At 50.7% G+C, this 23485-nt stretch overlaps 1 protein-coding gene across 1 annotated transcript in view; it reads left to right on the forward strand.

Moving 5' to 3' along the window:
- The window catches only part of LOC136586617 (macrophage mannose receptor 1-like), a 300895-nt gene that overhangs the window by 64082 nt on the left and 213328 nt on the right, over positions 1-23485 (forward strand). Inside the window, exon 10 of the mRNA XM_066584760.1 lies at positions 9364-9512. Within this exon, the coding sequence (XP_066440857.1) occupies positions 9364-9512 (149 nt within the window). The remainder of the gene's footprint in view (positions 1-9363; positions 9513-23485) is intronic.

A 23485-nucleotide genomic window follows, 5' to 3' on the forward strand; every position in this document is an offset into this window, starting at 1 on the left:
CCGAGCAGGTATGACAAGTGTGGGTAGCATTTCAGAAAGCGCTGAACCACAAAATTAAAGACATGGGCCAGGCATGGCACGTGCGTGAGGCTGCAGAGCCGCCACCAGGTTACGGCCAATGTCACACACGACCATGCCCGGTTGGGGGCTCAGCGGCGAAAGCCAGCGGTCGGTCTGCTCTGTCAGACCCTGCAGCAGTTCGTGGGCCATGTGCCTCTTCTCTCCTAAGCTGAGTAGTTTCAGCACGGCCTGCAGACGCTAGCCCACCACTGTGCTGCCATGCCGCGTGACACCGACTGCTGGCGACGTGCTGCTGCTGCTGACACATCTTGATTGCGAGACAGAGGTTGCGTTGGAGGAGGAGGAGGAGGAGGAGGAGGAGGGTGGTTTAGTGGAGGATGCATACACCGCCCGCAATTCTGGGGGTGGGTAGGACGTGAGCGGTCCCAGGCTCTGACTCTGTCCCAGCCTCCACTAAATTCACCCAATGTGCCGTCAGGGAGATATAGTGGCCCTCCCTGTGCTTGTCCACGTGTCCATTGTTAAGTGGACCTTGGCAGTAACCGCGTTGGTGAGAGCGCGTACAATCTTGTGGGAGACGTGGTCGTGCAGGGACGGGACAGCACATCGGGAAAAGTAGTGGCGACTGGGAACCGAGTAGCGCGGGGCCGCCGCCGCCATCATGCTTTTGAAAGCCTCCGTTTCCACAAGCCTATACGGCAGCATCTCCAGGCTGATCAATTTGTCTATGTGCACGTTTAACGCTTGAGCGTGCGGGTGCGTGGCGGCGTACTTGCGCTTGCGCTCAAACACTAGCACTAGCGACGTCTGGACGCTGCGCTGAGAGACATTGCTGGATGGGGCCGAGGACAGCGGAGGTGAGGGTATGGGTGCAGGCCGGTAGGCACTCGTGCTTGTGTCCTCAGAGGGGGGTTGGATCTCAGTGGCAGGTTGGGGCACAGGGGGAGAGGCAGTGGTGCAAACCGGAGGCGGTGAACGGCCTTCGTCCCACCTTGTGGGGTGCTTGGCCATCATATGCCTGCGCATGCTGGTGGTGGTGGCTCCCCAGCTGATCTTGGCGCGACAAAGGTTGCACACCACTGTTCGTCGGTCGTCAGGCGTCTCTGTGAAAAACTGCCACACCTTAGAGCACCTTGGCCTCTGCAGGGTGGCATGGTGTGAGGGGGCGCTTTGGGAAACGGTGGATTATTCGGTCTGGCCCTGCCTCTGCCCCTGGCCATCGCACTGGCTCGGCCTGTGCCCACACCCTGACTTGGGCCTCCGCGTCCTCGCCCGCGTCCACGTCCTCTAGGCCTACCCCTACCCCTCAGCATGCTGTATTACCAGTAGTGCAGAAACAGAACGCTGTAATTAAATGTGCCGCTTATTGGCCTGTGGTTGGAGGCTGACTTCGCTTACGGAACGCACAGCAGAAGCAGGAAAGAATTTTGCGCAAGCCTGCTGTAACATTTAGCTGGCTGCATATGAATTAGGACAACTACCCCCAGCAGAGACCCAGTACACTTGTGGACAGGAATACAGCGGTGATGTAAGAGGCAACACAGAGGCAGGAAAGAATTTTGTGCAAGCCTGCTGTAACACTTAGCTGGCTGCGTATGAATTAGGATAACTACCCCCAGCAGAGACCCAGTACACTTGTGGACAGGAATACAGCGGTGATGTAAGAGGCAACACAGAGGCAGGAAAGAATTTTGCGCAAGCCTGCTGTAACACTTAGCTGTCTGCATATGAATTAGGACAACTACCCCCAGCAGAGACCCAGTACACTGAGGACGGTCACAGGCAGCCCAAATAGATTTTTTTTCCCAAATGTTTTTGTAAAGGCCCACTGCCTACATACACTAAATATGTCTTCTGTCCCTGCCTCACCACTACTGGCCCTGGACAATGTAAAATTACTGCAGGACGCAATGCTCTGCACGGCCGATATACAAAAAAACCAAAATGTGCAACACTGCAAAAAGCAGCCTCCACACTACTGCACACGGTTAGATGTGGCCCTAAGAAGGACCGTTGGGGTTCTTGAAGCCTAAAATAACTCCTAACTCTCTCCCTATAGCAGCTCCGGCACCAGCAGCACTGTCCCTGATCTCTGTCAGAATGCATCTGTGGCGAGCCGCGGGAGGGGCCGATATATATACTCGGGTGACACCTGATCTCGCCAGCCACTCACTGCAGGGGGGTGGTATAGAGCTTGAACGTCGCAGGGGGAAGTTGTAATGCCTTCCCTGTCTTTCTATTGGCCAGAAAAGCGTGCTAACGTCTCAGAGATGAAAGTGAAAGTAACTCGAACATCGCGTGGTACTCGTCTCGAGTAACGAGCATCTCGAACACGCTAATACTCGAACGAGTATCAAGCTCGGACGAGTACGTTCGCTCATCTCTAATTCTAAAACCAAAGATTGGTTTGAAGCAGGAGGTGTCGCAAAAGTTGCCACCACAGGTCTACAGTGAAACTGTCAATGTCTTATGAAATCAGTTACGCTTCCTTTGATCGCTACGAGGACCGGGTGATCCATGTATAAATTTGAGTGGCCAAAGCAGGACCCCACGCTGGGCAGCAGATATGGAGCAGATTCTCCACACCGACCAGCGCTGACCCCCCAGGGATGTGTGCGTTTATGAAGCCTAAACCAATCCGGCTGTTTACTACTCAGGGTATTTTACGTCAGCCTACATCCAAAAACAGACAGTGTGCAATGATCTGTCTTGTTATACAGTGCTGATCAGAATTCCAATGCCCATGCTACCATGTCACAAATTTGTCAGGAGCCACATGGCCATCTGAGTCCGCTTTATGCTAGCACTTCTAACCATCTGCACAATTTAGAAAAACATTCTAAAACAAAAGATTTCTTTTAAGCAGGAGCTGTCACAAAAGATGCCACCACAGGTCTACAGTGCAACTGTTAAAGTCTCATTAAATCAGTTATGCTTTCTTTGATCGCTTCAAGGACAGCATAAACCATGAAGAAATTGGAGTGGCCAAATCTGGCACAGCTGCACTTAGCCCAGGACGTTGGCCTCTGCCCACACCCTCATTCAGGCGCCCAAGTCCACGTCCTCATCCTCGACCCTTACCCCTAGTCTTCATCATGCTGTATAAAGCACGGTGTCAAAATGCTATGCAAACTGCAAGGTATTTTGCATACGCTTTAAGCCAAAAATAGATAGTGTAAAATGTGTACAGTCTTGTGTTTCCTATCGTTCTGCACTATATAACCGTTAGGCCTATTATGCAAATGCTTTCAGACACAGACAACTAAAAAAAGAAAAATGAGAGGAGTTTTGTTAGTTGCTATATAGTCTGTGTACACCAGTAGCAGTATACTGTATAGAAGTGGTAACAGTATGCAGTATACAGCCCGGATGCTTGTGAATGCTTTGTGCGCACTACTGGTCCAAGGCTGCCAAATTGATGATGCACACAATGAGAGGAGTTGTACTCCTAGAAAGGACTGTTGGCTTCAAATTATTCCAATCCTGTGTCACCTCCGTCACAAAGTTCTCAGGAGCCACCAACGTGGCCATAAAGCGGACTCGGATGCTAGTACTTCAAAGCATCAGCACTATTCAACAACCCATTCTAAAACAAAAGATTGGTTTGAAGCAGGAGGTGTCGCAAAAGTTGCCACTACAGGTATACAGTGAACCTGTGAAAGTCTCATTAAATCAGTAACGGTTCCTCTGATCGCTACAAGGACAGCATAAACCATGAAGAAATGTGAGTGGCCAAAGCAGGACAATTCGTTCTGTGTATGTGTCAGATAGCTAAACCCCACGCTGGTAAACCTTTGTGTACCAAGAGTATAGGAGAACTCCTGAAACATTTGTGTATCAAGAGTATAGGCAAACCCCAGAAACGTGTGTACCAAGAGTATAGGCAAACCCCTGAAAAATTGGTGTACCAAGAGTATAGGCGAACAGCTTAAAATTGTCTTTACAAAGAGTATAGGCGAAGCCTGCAAAAAAATTGTTTGCTTAGAGTATAGGTGAAGGTCTGAAAATTTTGTGTACCAAGAGTACATGTGTACCCCTGAAAAATTGGTTTACCCAGAGTGCAGGTGAAACCCTTCAAAAAATTAGTTTTTACAGAGCCTTTTGGTCCTCTGAAGACTTGTTGGTTCCGTGTGCTGACATGCTGGTTTAGGAGGAGGAAGATCAGAGAAGGATAGACCAAGCTACTTCTCCCTGGGGTGATAAAGGATGCATAGTTCTCCTGTTCCAGCTTAAAGAATCTTTATGTTCCGCTGCTTTCCACTGGTAGAGAAGAGAAGTCAGGGGAAATCTAGGCAGCAGCACTAAACACCCTCTCTGATAACACACTAGCGGCTGGTCAGGCCAGCACCTCCAAGGCGTACAGCGCAAGTTCGGGCCACGTGTCCAGCTTTGACACCCAATAGTTGTATGGAGCTGAGGGATCATAGAGGACGTTGGTATGGTTGGCTATGTACTCCCTCACCATCTTTTTACAGTGCTCCCTCCTACTCAGCCTAGACTAGGGAGTGGTGGCACAGTCTGGCTGGGGAGGCATAAAACTGGCAAAGACCTTGGAGAGTGTTCTCCTGCCTGCACTGAACATGCTGCCTGTTTCTCGCATCTCCCCTGCTAGTTGGCCCACTAAAGTACGTCCTCTACCCCTAGCATTGTCAGATGGGAACTTTAGCATCAGCTTTTCCACCAGGGCCTTGTAGTATTGCATTACTCTCATACCCCTTTCCTTTTCGGGAATGAAAGTGGAAAGGTTGTCCTAATACTGTGGGTTGAGAAGGGTGAACACCCAGTAATCCTGGTTGGCCAGAATGCGTCTAAAGTGAGGGTCACAGGAAAGGCAGCTTAACATAAAGCTAGCTATGTGTGCCAGAGTCCCAGTACACATCGCTGTCCTCACTAGCAGCATGACTCTCAATGTCTTCCTCCTCTTCAGCCCATACATGCTGAACAGATATGAAGGAAGTAGCATGGGTACCCTCTGCAGTGTGGGCAGCAGTCTCTTCCCCCTCCTCCTCCTCCAACACGCGCTGAGAAACAGACGTGAGGGTTGTCTGGCTATCAAGCGGTGTATTGTCATCTCCCATCTCCTGTTCCATCCGCAAAGCGTCATCATTAATGCTTAGCAGCGACATTCACAGCAGGCAAAGCAGCGGGATGGTTACACTGATAATGGCCGCATCGATGCTCACCATTTGTGTAGACTCCTCAAAGTTTCCTAAGACCTGACAGATATCAGACATCCATGCCCACTCCTCTGTGAAGAACTGCAGAAGGCTGACTACCACTCCGATGGCCATGTTGCAGCTGGTTTTCAACAATGGCTCTACGCTGCTCGTAAAGCCTAGCCAACAGGTGCAACGTTGAATTACTGTGTGTAGGCACATCGCACAGCAGTCGGTGCACTGGCAGCTGGAAGCGATGTTGCAGTGTCCTGAGGGTGGCAGCATCTGTGGTGGACTTTATGAAATGTGCGCAGACGCGACGCACCTTGCTGAGCAGGTCAGACAAATTGGGGTAGTTTTTAAGAAAGTGCTGAACCACCAGATTGAACATGTGGGATAGTCATGCCACATGTGTTAGTCTGACAAGCTGCAGAGCCGCCACCAGGTTATGCCCATTGTCACACACGACCATGCCTGGTTGGAGGCTCAGCGGCGAAAGCCACAGATCGGTCTGCTCTGTCAAACCCTGTAACAGCTCTTGGGCAGTGTGCCTCTTGTCTCCCAAACTGAGTAGTTTTAGCATGGCCTGCTGGCGCTTCCCCACGGCAGTGCTGCAGCGCCTCGAGCTACTGACTGCAGGCGGCGTGCTCACACTTGATAATTGAGGGGTGGAGGGGGTGGAGGAGGAGAGAGGGTGTTTTGAGGAGGTGGCATAATAAGCCAGAGAAACCTTCACTGAGGTAGGACCTGCAATCCTTGGTGTGGGTAGCATGTGAGCAGAGCCAGGGTCAGACTCAGTCCCAGCCTCCACAAGGTTACCCCAATGTGCTGTCAGGGAGATGTAGTGTCCCTACCTGCCAGCACTTGTCCATATGTCGGTGGTTAAGTGGACCTTCCCAGTAACCGCGTTGGTGAGGGCACGGTTTATGTTCCGTGAGACGTGCTGCTGTAGGGCGGGGACGGCGCAGCGGGAAAAATAGTGGCGACTGGGGACCTAGTACCGAGGGACCGCTGCCGCCATAAGGTTGCGGAAAGCCTCTCTTTCTACTAGCATATATGGCAGGATCTCCAGGCAGAGTAGTTTTGAAATATGCAAGTTTAAAGATTGTGCATGCGGGTGGGTGACTGCATATTTCCGCTTGCGTTCCAATGCTTGGGTCATCGACAACTGAATGCTGCACTGGAACACATTGGTGGAGGCAGTGGAGGAACGTGGAGGTGAGGGTGTGGGTGCAGGACGGGATACGCTCATGCCAGCATCCTGGAAGGGGGATTGGATGTCAGTGACCGGATGCAACACAGGGGGAAGAGGCAGTGGTGTGACCCGCAGGCAGTGAATGGCCTCCATTCCACGTTGTCGGGTGCTTAGCCATCATAAGTGCGCGCATGCTGGTGGTGGTCAGGCTGGTAGTGGTGGCTCCCCTGCTGATCTTGGTGAAGTAGAGGTTGCACACCACTGTCAGTCATCCGCGCTCTCATTGAAAAACCTCCAGACTTTAAAACACCTAGCCCTCTGCACGGGAGCTTGCCATGAGGAGGTGCTGTGGGGAACAGTTGGGGGAGTATTTGCTGTGGCCCTGCTTCTCCCCCTGCCCACCCCACTGCCTCTTCTAACCTGGTATGCTGCAGCAGTTTCCTCCCCCTCTGAAACCCTGCCTTCAGTAGACTTAGCAACCCAGGTGGGGTCAGTCACTTCATCATCCACCAGCTCTTCCTCTGACTCCTCAGCCTGCTCCTTCCTCAGACTTACTGCTCTAACAACAACCTCACTGACAGACAACTGTGTCTCATCCTCATCATTCACAAATACCTCTTGAGACACTACTTGGAAGACCCCACCCTCATCACCCTAAGTCCAAATTTTGGGCATTGGTCAGGACAAACTCCTCACGTGGCTGATGAAACATTTTTTTCTGACTCAGGGCAGGGACCCGAGAAGAGTTCTTGGGAGTGTGCCTGTTTGGAACTGCTCCTTTTCCTGGAGTGAGCAGGCTGGGAGAAAGGAGGAGCAGCCTGAGAATTCAGAGGTGCAGTCCCTTGGATCGCGTGAGTGGGCTGCGTGGTAGACTGGGTGTTGGATAAAGTGCTGGACGCGTTATCCGCTATCCACGTCAGCACTTGATCGCACTGTTGTTGTTTTAATAATGGCCTACCACGCGGACCTGCAAAATGTGACATGAAGCTGGGGAGTCGAGATACGCGGCGCTCTCCTAATCCCTTAGCAGCAGGCACTGTTTCACCCCACCCAGGACCTCGGCCTCTGTGCACCCCCTCATTTGGATGTCCATGTCCACGTCCTCAACCTCGACCCTTACCCCTAGTCTTCATCATGTTGAATAAAGCACTTGGAGTAAATGCTACGCAAAATGCTAGTTATTTTGTGTACGCTTATAGGCCAAAATAGACACAATAAACAGTGTATACTGTTGTTACATAGCAGAGATTCCCACCACCCAGACAGTGGTATATAGAGTACGCTGTCAGCAGGCCCAGAAAGATTTTTCTAGTGTGTATACTATTGGTAGATAGCGCAAATTTACAGCCCCCATACACTGGTATATAGATTACGCTCTGAGCAGGCCCAGAAAAATTTAAAACAGTGTATACAGTTGGTAGGTAGCGCAAATTCACAGCCTCCAGAGACTGGTATATAGCGTACGCTCTCAGCAGGGCCAAAACCTTTTTCTAGTGTGTATACTGTTGTTAGATAGTGTAGATTCACAGCACCAACACACAGGTATACAGCGTACGCTTTGAGACCCAAAAAAACTAAAAAAAGAGAAATGATAGGAGTTCTGTTACTTCCTATGTACACCCTTGGCAGTACACTGCATAAAACCGATTACAGTGGGCAGAATACAGCTGGGATGCTTGAAAAAAAAGTTGTGCGCACTACTGGTCCCAGCCAGCCAAAACGCTGATGCCCACAATGAGAGGAGTAGTAGTCCTAAAAAGGACTGTTGGGTTCTTACCTAACCGCAACCTAATCCTTACACTAATGCTTTCCCTATTGCAGCAGTTCTTTCCCTAAGCTCATGCAGCATGCGTCTGAGGCGAGCCACGGGTGACCATAGCTTTAATACTCGGCGGTCACCTGATCCGGCCAGCCAGTCACTGCTATAGACGTGCAGAGGGCTGGTACGTCACAACAGGAAGTGGTAAAGCCTTCCCTGCATGTTTAGTGGCTAAAAAATGGCACTAAACATGCGGGGAGGGGAGATGAAATTTACTGGAGGACCACATGGTGTTCGCTCGAGTAACAAGCACACCCTGAGGCTACCTACAGGGGAGCGCGATATTGGCCCGATATCGCATTCGCCAGCATGTGTTTTTATGCCAATTTTTTGAGACTTTTTCTGTCAAAAAAAGAGTCCCATCACTTCATTTTAAAGCAGCGATCCACCATTGCAGCTTCAGCCGTGTTAGAGGACTGGCATGTGTTTGCCATTGTTATCAATGGGAAACCTCGCATCGCACTCACGGTCACATAGTCCTATTGAAAACAATGGGCGATGTGTTCCGAAAAACACAAACCGATAGGAGATCGCTCATGTATACGACTGCATTCAAAAGAATAGCGTTCATATTTGTGCAGGATTTATACGTCTTGCAACGCACAGATCTCGTGCAAGATTCTCGGCCGTGTGAAACTGGCCTGAGGATAACATAGTGGCGTGGATTAAAGATTTGTAATGCTTTCTTTTTGACAATTGATGGTGGAGGACAAGACTGCAGTACTCAGAACCACCACTATCCTCCGATACAAACATTGAAGAGACTGCAATCATCACATGAGTGCTATTGGGGATCCTGGGTGGTGGGCCCACATTGATCAGGTAGTGGCCTGTACTGATAATAGGCCATCAACTTTTAAAGCCTGAATAACCCCCATAAGCCTAAAGCCAGAATGAATTTCCTTTTTTGAATTTGAGGCCGTCCTAACTGTGCAAAATATATTTAGAGTCATGAGTGTTTTAATATGTTTGGCATACTTTACTTCAACTATCTGCTTTACAGCAGTATAGGACAATCGAATCTTAAGAGATCTGCCCCTACAATTTCTTGCTCTTTCTCCGTTCAGTCATTTGCATCGGTTAATATATTTCACACTATAAAGCTGTTTAGTTCTTTTTATCTGAAACTAAACATAAACCTCATATATTGCAATATTGGAATCTCTCTGCAGGTTTGAACAGGCCTATATGACAAGTCTGATTGGGCTCAGGCCAGAGAAGTATTTCTGGACGGGGCTCTCGGATACGGAGGAGAAGAACACTTTTAAATGGGCCAACAGGCAAAACGTTCTGTTCACACACTGGAACGCGGACATGCCAGGTAAGTCCATTCTCCACTCTTAGGCTGCCTGGCCACGGGCGTTGCAGTTTCCCACATCGGACCTCCGCAGCGGGAGCCATTGCCCAGGAGCAGGAGCCGGCTGACTGATCTCCATGGTCAGCCTATCTGACAGATAGGCCATCTGCAAATAATTGCAGCAATTCGCAGCATGCTATGATTCTCCGCTCGTGTACAGGGAGGGCCACACTTTTCATAGCAACGCTATGGATTGCGTTCCCCGCAGCTGGATTATCGGTGAATGTTCATGTACATATAAGGTGCTATGTTAGCAAAACTGAGCGCTATATGTATATTCTTGTTGTTCCAAATTAATTTTAAGTGTTCAAGCTGCTCAAAGAATTACATGTCCCACAGCATTTGTGTAATCGGCTGAACTGCTTTGTTCCTCTAAGGCCGCCTGCAAACGAGCAGATTCGCATTGTGGAATCCAATATAACTAATTATCATCTTTTTACCAAACAGACTAATATATGTAACTCTATATATGCTATATACTAAAAAGTCCAGTGCACTAGCTCATCTTTCACCTACCCCCCTCCTTGGGGATGGGGGCGCAGCTGCCATTCACTCTTTAAGAAAAAAGGGTTAATTGTTTCCTCTTATCTGGTGGTGGTCGGTAGGAGATCTAACTTTGTGATGTCCAGACAAATTTAAACTTGCACGATACAGGAAGACACAGAATAGCACAAGAAGGAGTAAAATGATATTATTACTTCTCGCACAAATCTCTCCTTCTGGGATGGTTTCATCATGTCACATAGTCCCATGGTTAGCATGATCTCCACTTTCATCCCGGAAACTTGAGATAAACACTTAGGAACATATTGCCCTACCTAATGTTAGGAAGATGGACATTCCAAAGAGTAATCCATAATCCTCCAGGTTATACCCAGGTAGGGTGGCCCCAGCACGTCCCTGAGGGATCTCTTCTAACCCTGGGTCTGAGGGTAGGAGACTCATGTGGGGGGTGGAGAGGAGGCAGAGAGGGGGCGGGAGCTCAGAGCTCCTGGCTCTTCCAGCCTCCTCCCCCTGCAGAGAGAGATGCCGTATATCTGCCGGCATGAATACTCGGCCGATATACAGTCGTCTGAAGCCATTACAGAGCCAGCACTGCTGCAGCACAACATGAATGCCAGGGAGATGACTGCTCCAGTGAGATGGTGACAGGGAGCGCAGGACAGACTAGACAGGTCCTAGTGGTGGGGGACTCAATTATAAAGGGGATAGACAGGGCAATCTGCCATAAAGAACGGGATCGTCGAACGGTGTGTTGTCTTCCTGGCGCTCGATTTCAACACATTGTGGATCGGATTTACAGATTACTGGGAGGGGCTGGTGAGGATCCAGCAGTCATGGTGCATGTTGGCACCAATGAACAAATTAGAGGTCCATGGAGGGCCCACAAAAATGATTTCAGGGACCTAGGATCCAAGCTTAGGGCGAGGACCTCCAGGGTGGTTTTCTCGGAGATACTACTTGCACCTAAAGCCACACTAGGAAGGCAACAGAATCTTAGGGAGGTAAACAAGTGGCTCTGGAGTTAATAATGTGTAAAGACGGCAGCCGTCTTTACACATTATTGGATCCTATATTTGGAACGTGTTCAGCTTCCTGGATGGCTGGTGCATGATTTAAGTCCTGCCACAAGGTTTGGAATCGAGTAATGCTGCTAGTAACTGCACTCTTCTGACTTTAGTGGTTCTGGAGTTGGTGTAAGAAGGAGGAACCGTAGATATGGAGGAGGGCTTCAACCATTAAAAATAATAACCATTAAAATAAACGCATACATCTAACAGGCAAATGCTGAATGCGTTTTGGCCAGACAGTGGCCTTTGTCAACAGCTGTTGACAAAGGCCACTGTTTGGCCGAAACGCATTCAGCGTTTACCTGTTAGATGTATGCGTTTTAATCAATAAAGTTACTATATTTAATGGTTGAAGCCCTCCTTCATAGCTACAGTTCCTCTCATGAAGTTTAGCCGATTGTCAACGGCCATCTGCGGACGGAGCTCTCGCTGGGAAGCAGATATTTTTTTCCCCCTATACCGGAGGCACTGCTGCTGAGGTGAGCCCCTATTCATTTGTTTCCTTTTTTACTTAAAGGAGATGTCTCGAGGAAGCAGTTAATTTTTTTTTTTGCCCAGTCCCCCCCATTAAACACACATTACTAAGCCCCCCTGTAAATGACATTTCTAGCTGGTTCGTACTTACCGTTCCAGCGTTTCAGCAAGTTATAAAAGTTTCCTCAAGATGGCCGCCGGCTCTTTCCCAGTCGCTCGCTGCAGCCCGACGTGCGCGCTCCCGAGACGCCGCCAGCTGTGTCTCCATGGCAACCGGACGCATCGCAGCCGCCGACCAGACGCCCCGCAGCCGCCGACCAGACAGCAGGTAACCGGCGCTAGCCCCCGGCTCCCCAGCGCTAGCTCCCCCGGCGCAGCGACAGCCCCCCCCCATCGCAGCGACAGCCCCCCCCATCGCAGCGACAGCCCCCCCGGCCTAGCGACAGCCCCCCCGGCCTAGCGACAGCTCCCCCGGCCTAGCGACAGCCCCCCCGGCCTAGCGACAGCTCCCCCGGCCTAGCGACAGCTCCCCCGGCCTAGCGACAGCCCCCCCGGCCTAGCGACAGCCCCCCCCGGCCTAGCGCTAGCTCCCCCGGCCTAGCGACAGCCCCCCTGGCCTAGCGACAGCCCCCCCCATCGCAGCGACAACCCCCCCGGCCTAGCGACAGCCCCCCCCATCGCAGCGACAGCCCCCCCGGCCTAGCGACAGCCCCCCCGGCCTAGCGCTAGCTCCCCCGGCGCAGCGGCAGCCCCCCCCCCCGGCGCAGCCCGGCGCAGCCCGGCGCAGCCCGGCGCAGCGGCAGCCCCCCCCGACCCATCACTTACCTGGGAGGCTTCTCGGGGCTGCTGGGCTGGGCTGGGCTGGTCTTCTCCGCTGGGCAGCTCCAGTTTCTGCACCTTCCTCTAACAGAGGATGGTGCAGAATGGCCGCTTCAGCGCGCTCCCGAGCAGTGACAGCTCGTCTGCGCATGCGCAGAAGAGCTGTAGCGGGGAGCACACTGAAGCGGCTCGTGCTGAATGGAGAAGACCGGACTGCGCAAGCGCGTCTAAAAAAGCAAGCTGCCAGCGAATTTAGACGGAACCATGGAGACGGGGACGCTAGCAACGGAGCAGGTAAGTGGAATAACTTCTGTATGGCTCATATTTAATGCACAATGTACATTACAAAGTGCATTAATATGGCCATACGGAAGTGTATAACCCCACTTGGTTTCGCGAGACCACCCCTTTAAATGTAAGAAGGAGGGGTTAAGGTTCCTGAGAACTGGGCTGACTTTGCTCTCGGCTATAGGCTCTAACATAAGGGACGGGCTGCATTTCAATGGGAAGGGTGCAGCTCTGCCGGGGAAGAAGATGACTAGTAGGCTGGAGGCGTGTTTAAACAAGGGACTGGGGAGAGGGCAAAAAGATAAACAGGGGGAATAGACAGTGTCGATAGCGACCTGGGTCTAAGTAATGGGAATGGGGGTTGAGCAGGGGGTAGGGTTAGTACAGTTAGAACTGACAGAACAGCCAATAGTACCATTAGCAACAAAACTAATTTAAAGAACACAAAAACTGTATAAACTGTATAAATTGTATGACCACGAATGCAAGAAGTCTGATCAGCAAAGTGGGTGAGCTTGAAGCAAGAATGACCGATGAAAACTATGATGTAGTCGGAATAACGGAAACATGGCTTGATGAAAAGTGCGATCGGGCGGCGAATTTACAGGGTTACAATCTCTTCAGAAGAGACCGTGGTGAACAGAAAGGGAGAGGGGTATGTCTGTACGTTAAATCATACTTAATGCCAAAGCTACGGGAGGCTATTGGGCCAGGAGATGAACACGTGGAATCTCTGTGGGTAGAAATACATGGAGAACAAAAAAAATAAAATACTGATAGGGGTTTTCTATAGACCACCAAAAGCAACAGAAGAAACTGAAGGCAGATAGAAGAGGTGTCAAAGCGCAAAAAGTAATTATCATGGGGGACTTTAATTATCCAGATATAATATGGGAAAACGAAACCTGCAAATCTCACAAGGGTGATAAGTTCAATTAAAGATAACTCCCATTTCTGTGGAACAGATTTCTTATCTGATTGAATATAGTCAGTGGGCCTTTTCTTTTTAAAAAAAAGGGAAAAATTCTATGTGCCCTGCCTCTGTCAGTCCTCAGTGTTCTGTGTACGTGTGTGGTGGGTGGAGATAGTAAAAAATTCATACGCAGCCAGCTACGTTTAACAGCAGGCTTGCGCCACTTTCTTTCCTGCCTGTGAAATTCCTTGCTCAGCTGTAGTTAATAACTCTGCAACACTAAAGTTCTGTGACACATTTGCAGGGGCACAACACAGTTATTAAACTTATTATTCATTGAATAGACGCAGTGGGCCTTTCCTTTTAAAAAAAAAGGGAAAAAAGTATATTTGGCCTGCCTCTGACAGTCCTCGGGGCTCTGGGTACGTGTGTGCTGCGTGGAGAACGTAAAAAAATCAGACGCAACCAGCTACGTTTTACAGCAGCCTTGCGCCACTTTCTTTCCTGCCTGTGAAATTCCTTGCTCAGCTGTAGTTATTAACTCTGCAACACTAAAGTTCTGTGACACATTTGCAGGGGCACAACACAGTTATTAAACTTATTATTCATTGAATAGACGCAGTGGGCCTTTCCTTTTAAAAAAAGGTAAAAAAGTATATTTGGCCTGCAGGCTTGCGCCAACTTATTTCCTGCCTGGGAAATCAAATCACTGGTAATACAGCATGCTGAGGGGTAGGGGTAGGCCTAGAGGACGTGGACGCGACCGAGGACGCGGAGGGCCAAGTGAGGGTGTGGGCACAGGCCGAACTCCTGATCAAGGTGTATTGCAGCCAACTGCTGCGCGATTAGGAGAGAGGCACGTTTCTGGCGTCCCCACATTCATCGCCCAATTAATGGGTCCACGCGGGAGACCGTTATTAGAAAATGAGCAGTGTGAGCAGGTCCTGTCGTGGATGGCAGAAAGTGCTTCGAGCAACCTATCGTCCACCCACAGTTCTGCGCCGTCCACTGCTGCAAATCCGAATCCTCTGTCTGCTGCTCCTCCTTCCTCCCAGCCTCCTCACTCCACTACAATGACACATGCTCAGGAGTGGGAAGACTCCCAGGAACTGTTCTCGGGCCCCTGCTCAGATTGGGCAGCAGTGGTTCCTCTCCCACTGGAGGAGTTTGTCGTGACCGATGCCCAACCATTGGAAAGTTCCCGGGGTCCGGGGGATGAGGCTGGGGACTTCCGGCAACTGTCTCAAGACCTTTCAGTGGGTGAGGAGGACGATGACGATGAGACACAGTTGTCTATCGGTGAGGTAGTAGTAAGGGCAGTAAGTCCGAGGGAGGAGCGCACAGAGGATTCGGAGGAAGAGCAGCAGGACGATGAGGTGACTGACCCCACCTGGTTTGCAACGCCTACTCAGGACAGGTCTTCAGAGGGGGAGGCAAGGGCAGCAGCAGGGCAGGTTGCAAGAGGCAGTGCGGTGGCCAGGGGTAGAGGCAGGGCCAGACCGAATAATCCACCAACTGTTTCCCAAAGCGCACCCTCGCGCCATGCCACCCTGCAGAGGCCAAGGTGCTCTAAGGTCTGGAAGTTTTTCACAGAGACGCCTGACGACCAACGAACAGTGGTGTGCAACCTTTGTCGCGCCAAGATCAGCCGGGGAGCCACCACCAACAGCCTCACCACCACCAGCATGCGCAGACATATGATGGCCAAGCACCCCACAAGGTGGGACGAAGGCCGTTCACCGCCTCCGGTTTGCACCGCTGCCTCTCCCCCTGTGCCCCAACCTGCCACTGAGATCCAACCCCGCTCTGAGGACACAGGCACTACCGTCTCCTGGCCTGCACCCACACCCTCACCTCCGCTGTCCTCGGCCCAATCCAGCAATGTCTCGCACCGCACCGTCCAGCCGTCGCTAGCGCAAGTGTTTGAGCGCAAGCGCAAGTACGCCGCCACGCACCCGCACGCTCAAGCGTTAACCGTCCACATAGCCAAATTTATCAGCCTTGAGATGCTGCCGTATAGGGTTGTGGAAACGGAGTCCTTCAAAAGTATGATGGCGGCGGCGGCCCCGCACTACTCAGTTCCCAGTCGCCACTACTTTTCCCGATGTGCCGTCCCAGCCCTGCATGACCACGTCTCCCGCAACATTGTACGCGCCCTCACCAACGCGGTTACTGCCAAGGTCCACTTAACAACGGACATGTGGACAAGCACAGGCAGGCAGGGCCACTACATCTCCCTGACGGCACATTGGGTGAATTTAGTGGAGGCTGGGACAGAGTCAGAGCCTGGGACCGCTCACGTCCTACCCACCCCCAGAAATGCGGGCCCCAGCTCGGTGGTGGTATCAGCGGCGGTGTATGCTTCCTCCACTAAACCACCCTCCTCCTCCTCCTTCTCCAACGCAACCTCTGTCTCGCAATCAAGATGTGTCAGCAGCAGCGCGTCGCCAGCAGTCGGTGTCGCGCGTCGTGGCAGCACAGCGGTGGGCAAGCGTCAGCAGGCCGTGCTGAAACTACTCAGCTTAGGAGAGAAGAGGCACACGGCCCACAAACTGCTGCAGGGTCTGACAGAGCAGACCGACCGCTGGCTTTCGCCGCTGAGCCTCCAACCGGGCATGGTCGTGTGTGACAACGGCCGTAACCTGGTGGCGGCTCTGCAGCTCGGCAGCCTCACGCACGTGCCATGCCTGGCCCACATCTTTAAAGGAGATGTCTCGAGGAAGCAGTCAATTTTTTTTTTTGCCCAGTCCCCCCCATTAAACATACATTACTAAGCCCCCCTGTAAATGACATTTCTAGCTGGTTCGTACTTACCGTTCCAGCGTTTCAGCAACTTATATAAGTTTCCTCAAAATGGCCGCCGGCTCTTTCCCCGTCGCTCGCTGCAGCCCGACGTGCGCGCTCCCGAGACGCCGCCAGCTGTGTCTCCATGGCAACCGGACGCATCGCAGCCGCCGACCAGACGCCCCGCAGCCGCCGACCAGACGCCCACCGCCAGGCAGCAGGTAAGCGGCGCTAGCCCCCGGCTCCCCAGCGCTAGACCCTCAGCCCAGGTGAAGGCCCCGGAGCCCAGCGCTAGGTTCCGGAGCCCAGCGCTAGTGCCCCCGGCCTAGCGGCAGCCCCCCCCGGCCTAGCGACAGCCCGGCGCAGCGGCAGCCCCCCCCCCCACATCGCAGCGACAGCCCCCCCGGCCTAGCGACAGCCCCCCCCGGCCTAGCGCTAGTTCCCCCATCGCAGCGACAGCCCCCCCGGCCTAGCGACAGCCCCCCCATCGCAGCGACAGCCCCCCCGGCCTAGCGACAGCCCCCCCATCGCAGCGACAGCCCCCCCGGCGCAGCCCGGCGCAGCGGCAGCCCCCCCCCGGCGCAGCGACAGCCCCCCCCGGCGCAGCGACAGCCCCCCCCGGCGCAGCGGCAGCCCCCCCCGACCCATCACTTACCTGGGAGGCTTCTCGGGGCTGCTGGGCTGGGCTGGGCTTCTCCGCTGGGCAGCTCCAGTTTCTGCACCTTCCTCTAACAGAGGATGGTGCAGAATGGCCGCTCCAGCGCGCTCCCGAGCAGTGACAGCTCGTCTGCGCATGCGCAGAAGAGCTGTAGCGGGGAGCACACTGAAGCGGCTCGTGCTGAATGGAGAAGACCGGACTGCGCAAGCGCGTCTAAAAAAGCAAGCTGCCGGCGAATTTAGACGGAACCATGGAGACGAGGACGCTAGCAACGGAGCAGGTAAGTGGAATAACTTCTGTATGGCTCATATTTAATGCACAATGTACATTACAAAGTGCATTAATATGGCCATACGGAAGTGTATAACCCCACTTGGTTTCGCGAGACCACCCCTTTAATTTGGTGGTTCAGCGCTTTCTGAAAAGCTACCCACGCTTGTCAGACCTGCTCGTAAAGGTGCGCCGGCTCTGCGCACATTTCCGCAAGTCCCACACGGACGCTGCCACCCTGCGGACACTGCAACATCGGTTTAATCTGCCAGTGCACCGACTGCTGTGCGACGTGCCCACACGGTGGAACTCTACGCTCCACATGTTGGCCAGGCTCTATGAGCAGCGTAGAGCTATAGTGGAATACCAACTCCAACATGGGCGGTGCAGTGGGAGTCAGCCTCCTCAATTATTTTCAGAAGAGTGGGCCTGGTTGGCAGACATCTGCCAGGTCCTTCGAAACTTTGAGCAGTCTACCCAGGTGGTCAGCGGCGATGCTGCAATCATTAGCGTCACCATTCCTCTGCTATGCATCTTGAGAAGTTCCCTGCAAAGCATAAAGGCAGCCGCTTTGCGCTCGGAAACAGAGCCGGGGGAAGACAGTATGTCGCTGGATAGTCAGAGCACCCTCCTGTCTATATCTCAGTGCGTTCAGGAGGAGGAGGAGGAGCATGAGAAGGATGAGGAGGAGGGGGAAGAGACAGCTTGGCCCACTGCTGACGGTACCCATGCTGCTTGCCTGTCATCATTTCAGTGTGTATGGCCTGAGGAGGAGGAGGAGGAGGAGGATCCTGAAAGTGATCTTCCTAGTGCGGACAGCCATGTGTTGCGTACAGGTACCCTGGCACACATGGCTGACTTCATGTTAGGATGCCTTTCTCGTGACCCTCGCGTTACACGCATTCTGGCCACTACGGATTACTGGGTGTACACACTGCTCGACCCACGCTATAAGGAGAACCTTCCCACTCTCATTCCCGAAGAGGAAAGGGGTTCGAGAGTGTTGCTATACCACAGGACCCTGGCGGACAAGCTGATGGTAAAATTCCCACCCGACAGCGCTAGTGGCAGAAGGCGCAGTTCCGAGGGCCAGGTAGCAGGGGAGGTGCGGAGATCGAGCAGCATGTACAGCACAGGCAGTGCAACAGTCTTTAAGGGCCAGGACAGCTTTATGGCTCCCCAGCAAGACTGTGTCACCGCTCCCCAGTCAAGGCTGAGTCGGCGGGATCACTGTAAAAGGATGGTGAGGGAGTACGTAGCCGATCGCACGACCGTCCTCCGTGACGCCTCTGCCACCTACAACTACTGGGTGTCGAAGCTGGACACGTGGCCTGAACTAGCGCTGTATGCCCTGGAGGTGCTTGCTTGTCCTGCGGCTAGCGTCCTGTCAGAGAGGGTGTTTAGTGCGGCTGGGGGAATCATCACAGATAAGCGTACCCGCCTGTCAACCGACAGTGCTGACAGGCTAACACTCATCAAGATGAACAAAGCCTGGATTTCCCCAGACTTCTCTTCTCCACCAGCGGACAGCAGCGATACCTAAGCAATACGTAGGCTGCACCCCCGGATGGAAGCATCGTTCTCTCTCACCATCCAAAACGGGGACATTTCTGCTTCATCAATCTGTGTATAATATTCCTCCTCCTCCTCCTGCTCCTCCTCCTGAAACCTCACGTAATCACGCTGAACGTGCAATTTTTCTTAGGGCCACAAGGCTCACTCATATAATTTTTCTAAAAATTTTTTATACGTTTCAATGCTCTTAAAAGTGTTGGAACTTTAACTTGAAACAATTTTTCGTTAAACTGGGCTGCCTCCAGGCCTAGTTACCACTTAAGGCACATTAACCAAAGCGATTAATGGGTTTCACCTGCCATCTTGGCTGGGCATGGCCAATTTTTACTGAGGTACATTAGTACTGTTGGTACACCAATTTTTTTGGGCACTCACCTACAGTGTAATCATAGCAATTTCTATGTTCTTCGCCTGCACTCATGGTACAGAAAGGTGTGTGGGGTTGGCCTACACTTTAGCTACATAAATGTAACTTGGGCCTTGTCTATACTGCAGCTACTGAAATGGAACGAAGACTGCGCTCCCACTATACTGCTGCTTCGGAATTGTTACTGGGGCCTCTCTTGAGTGCTACTATTACTGAAATGGAACTAATACTGTGCTCCCCCTATAATGCTGCTAGTGATATGTTAGTGGGGCCTCTCCTAATGCTACGGCTGAAATGTTACTAATTATAGGCTCTGCCTATACCGCTGCTAATGGTATGTCTCTGGGGTGTGGAAACAGAGGCTTCCCAAAGACATGATGGCGGCGAGGCCATTTCCCACCAACGCTGTTACTGTTAAGGTGCATATAACCACGGACACGTGGAGAGGACACGTAGTGCCTCAAAAACATCCCCCGCCACAGCCCACTTAATCCTGGCCACATTCCGAAAACCAACAAAATAAAACCGCGCTACTAGGTCCGCAGTCACCATCACATTACCACCAACGTGGTTACTGTTAAGGTACATATTATCAGTCTGACTGGGGCATGCAGTGTGGGCCGAAGCCCACCTGCATTAAGCACGACATTACTACCTCAGCTGTGTTGGGCAATGCAATGGGATATTTTTATGTACCGCTGGTGGCTTCCTGGCACCCACCCATGCTGTGGGTCCACAGGGACTTCACAATAGGGAGTTGTACCTGCCTGTGTCTATGAATTAAAAAGCCAGGTTTGACTGGGGCATGCAGACACCTTGACAGAATGAATAGTGTGTGGCACATAGGTTCCCCATTGCTATGCCCACGTGTGCAGCTCCTGATGGCGGTGGCACAGGATTATATTTCTCATTGCTTCTGTACAGCATTGTGGGTTATCGCCCCAACCCTTTTAAAGAGGGTCGCTGCCTAGCCGTGCCAACCCTCTGCAGTGTGTGCCTGCTTTTCCTCTGGCAGACGCACTTATAAATAGACATGAGGGTGGCGTGGCATGAGGGCAGCTGAAGGCTGCGCAGGGACAGTTTGGTGTGCGCTGTGGACACTGCGTCGTGCGGGGGGGGGGGGGGGTTGGGCAGCATGTAACCCATGAGAAGTGGCAGCAGAGTGTCATGCAGGCAGTGATTGTGCTTTGTTGTAGGTAGTGTGGTGCTTAGCTAAGGTATGCCATGCTAATGAGGGCTTTTCAGAAGTAAAAATTGTTGGGAGGGGGGGGGGTCCACTCTTGCTGGTATTGTGGCTTAATAGTGGGACCTGTGAACTTGAGATGCAGCCCAACATGTAGCCCCTCGCCTGCCCTATCCGTTGCTGTGTCGTTCCCATCACTTTCTTGAATTGCCCAGATTTTCACACATGACTTCAATGGGGTTCGTTACTCGAAACGAACCCTTGAGCATCGCGATAATTTCGTCCCGAGTAACGAGTACCCGAGCATTTTGGTGCTCGCTCATCTCTAGTAAAGAACTGTCTTAGAGATAGAAAGCAGAGGGTGGTAATAAATGGTTCGTACTCAGATTGGGCCACCCCCGCTAGTTGGGTGCCACAGGGCTCAGTATTAGTCCCAATTCTGTTCAATATATTTATCAACGACCTGATAGAGGGACTGCACAGTAAAATATCAATATTTGCAGATGATACAAAATTATATAAGACAATTAATACAATGTTCGGCTACAAAAGGACCTAAACAAGCTGGCGGCCTGGGCAGAAAAATGGCAAATGAAGTTCAATGTGGATAAATGTAAGGCTATGTACATGGGTAGGAGAAATGGATATCACCAATATACACTAAATGGGATGCAGCAAGGGAAAAGTGAGATGGAAAAAGACCTGGGGGTACTAGTGGATTGTACATTTAACTAGAGCAACCAATGCCAGTCAGCTGCTGCAAAAGCTAATAAAGTCTTGGGGTGTATAAAAAGTGGTATAGGGGCGAAGGATGAGAACATTATTCTTCCACTATAAAAGGCACTTGTCAGGCCTCACATGGAATACTGTGTACAGTTCTGGACACCGGGGCTCAGGAAGGATGTTTCAGTGCTTGAGAGAGTTCAAAGAAGGGCAACTAAAGTAATAAATGGAATGGGAGGACTAGAATATCCAGAGAGGCTATTAAAATTTGGATTATTCACCCTGGAAAAAAGACGGCTAAGGGGCGATCAAATAACTATGTATAAATACATGAGGGGACAATACAAGGATCTCTCCCATGATCTGTTTATACTCACGACTGCGTCGGTAACAAGAGGGCATCCGCTACGTCTAGAAGAAAGCAACTTTCATCACTAACAAAGGAGGGGGTTCTTTACTGTAAGAGCAGTGAGACTGTGGAACTCTCTGCCTAAGGATGTGGTGATGGCAAAATCCATAGAGGAGTTTAGGAGGGGACTGCGTGCCTTTCTAGAGCGTTACGATATTACAAGATATAGGCATTAGGTGATCAGTGGGTTTGTAGTTCCGGGTCTTACAGTCAGGTAGGAATTATCAATGTTGATCCAGTGATTATTCTGATTGCCATTATGGAGTCGGGAAGGAATTTTCCCCCAAATGGGCTAATTGGCTTCTGCCTCTTGGGGTTTTTGCCTTCCTTTGGATCAACTAGACGGTGGAAATAGGCTGAACTAGATGGACATTGTCTTCATTCAGCCCAACATATTATGTTACTACATTACTATGATGATCCCCAGTCAATGAGTAATTAAGAACCAATCAACAGTCACCAAGCCATGCTGCCACCATTTTTCGGGCAGCTCTGCTCTGGTGTTTTTGTGATAACATAGGGATACCAAGACTTTTATTAGACCATTACCTGATCTCCTCAACAGCAAAGGTATGGACACAAAGGCTAGAGATGGATGCTGTAGGCGCAAGAGTACACATTCAACAATTATTCACTTTTTTGCATCATTAAATGCTATAACAAGTCCTTAACCCCTTAGTGACCGGGCTTTTTTGCTCTTTTCCATTTTTGTTTTTTCCTACTCCCTTTTAAAAAATCGTAGCTCCTTTATTTATTCATCGAAGTCGCTATATGAGGGCTTGTTTTTTGCAGGACAAGTTGTATTTTTCAATGAGACTATTTATTGTACAATATAATGTACTGAAAAACGTTTTAAAAATTCTTAGCGGAGAGAAATGGAAAAAAAAACGACATTCCACCATCTTTCGGTGCGTCCTGTTTCTACGACGCACAAACTGCAACAAAACCGACCTGATATTTTTATTCTATGGGTCAGTACGATTACTACGATACCAAACTTATATAGTATTGTTTTTGCTGTAGTACTTGTATTTTGAGCCTCGTGTGGTGCAGAGTGTAAGCTCTCGCCTACGACCTGTAGGTTGCAAGTTCGATCCCCGCATGAATCAGGTAGCCGGCTCAAGGTTGACTCATCCTTCCGAGGTCAGTAAAATGAGAACCCAGCTTGGTGGGGGGTAATAAATAATAATTACCTGAAAGCGCTGCGGAATAAGTTGGCGCTATACAAATACCATGATTTGATTTGATTTTGATTTTTTTTTTTAAGATATCAAATTTTTTTTAATGATTTTCTGCGGTCATTTTGTGCGCGTGATAACTTTTTATTTTTCTGTTAACATAGTTGAGCAAGGGCTTATTTTTTGTGGAATGTCCTGTAGTTTCCGATAGTATCAATTTGGAATACATAAGACTTTTTGATCGCTTTTTATTGCATTTTTTCTGGGAGACAGGGTAACTAAAAAAATGCATTTCTGGCGTTCTTAATTTTTTTTTTCAGACGACATTCACCGTGCAGAAAAAATAATGCACGACTTTGATAGATCGGACTTTTACGGACGCGGCGATATCAAATACATATTTTTATTTTATGATTTAGATTTTTTAATAATAGATATGGCAAAAGGGGGGTGATTTAAACTTTTATAACTTTTTTTTTTTACAATTTAAAAAACTTTATTGATCTTTTTTTTACTTTCCTTTGAAGTCCCCCTGGGGGACTTTAACATGCGATGCTTTGATTGCTCCTGCAGTATGACGTAATGCTATAGCATTACGTCATACTGCTTTTTTACAGACAGTCTATGAAGCCACCCTGTGTGGATGGCTTGATAGACAGTTTGCTAAGGCAGCCCTGGGGCCATTCATTAGGCCCCCGGCTGCCATGACACCTGCACGGATCCCC

This window comes from Eleutherodactylus coqui, chromosome 12 (genome assembly GCF_035609145.1).
Source record: "Eleutherodactylus coqui strain aEleCoq1 chromosome 12, aEleCoq1.hap1, whole genome shotgun sequence".
Classification (NCBI taxonomy): Eukaryota; Metazoa; Chordata; class Amphibia; order Anura; family Eleutherodactylidae; genus Eleutherodactylus; species Eleutherodactylus coqui.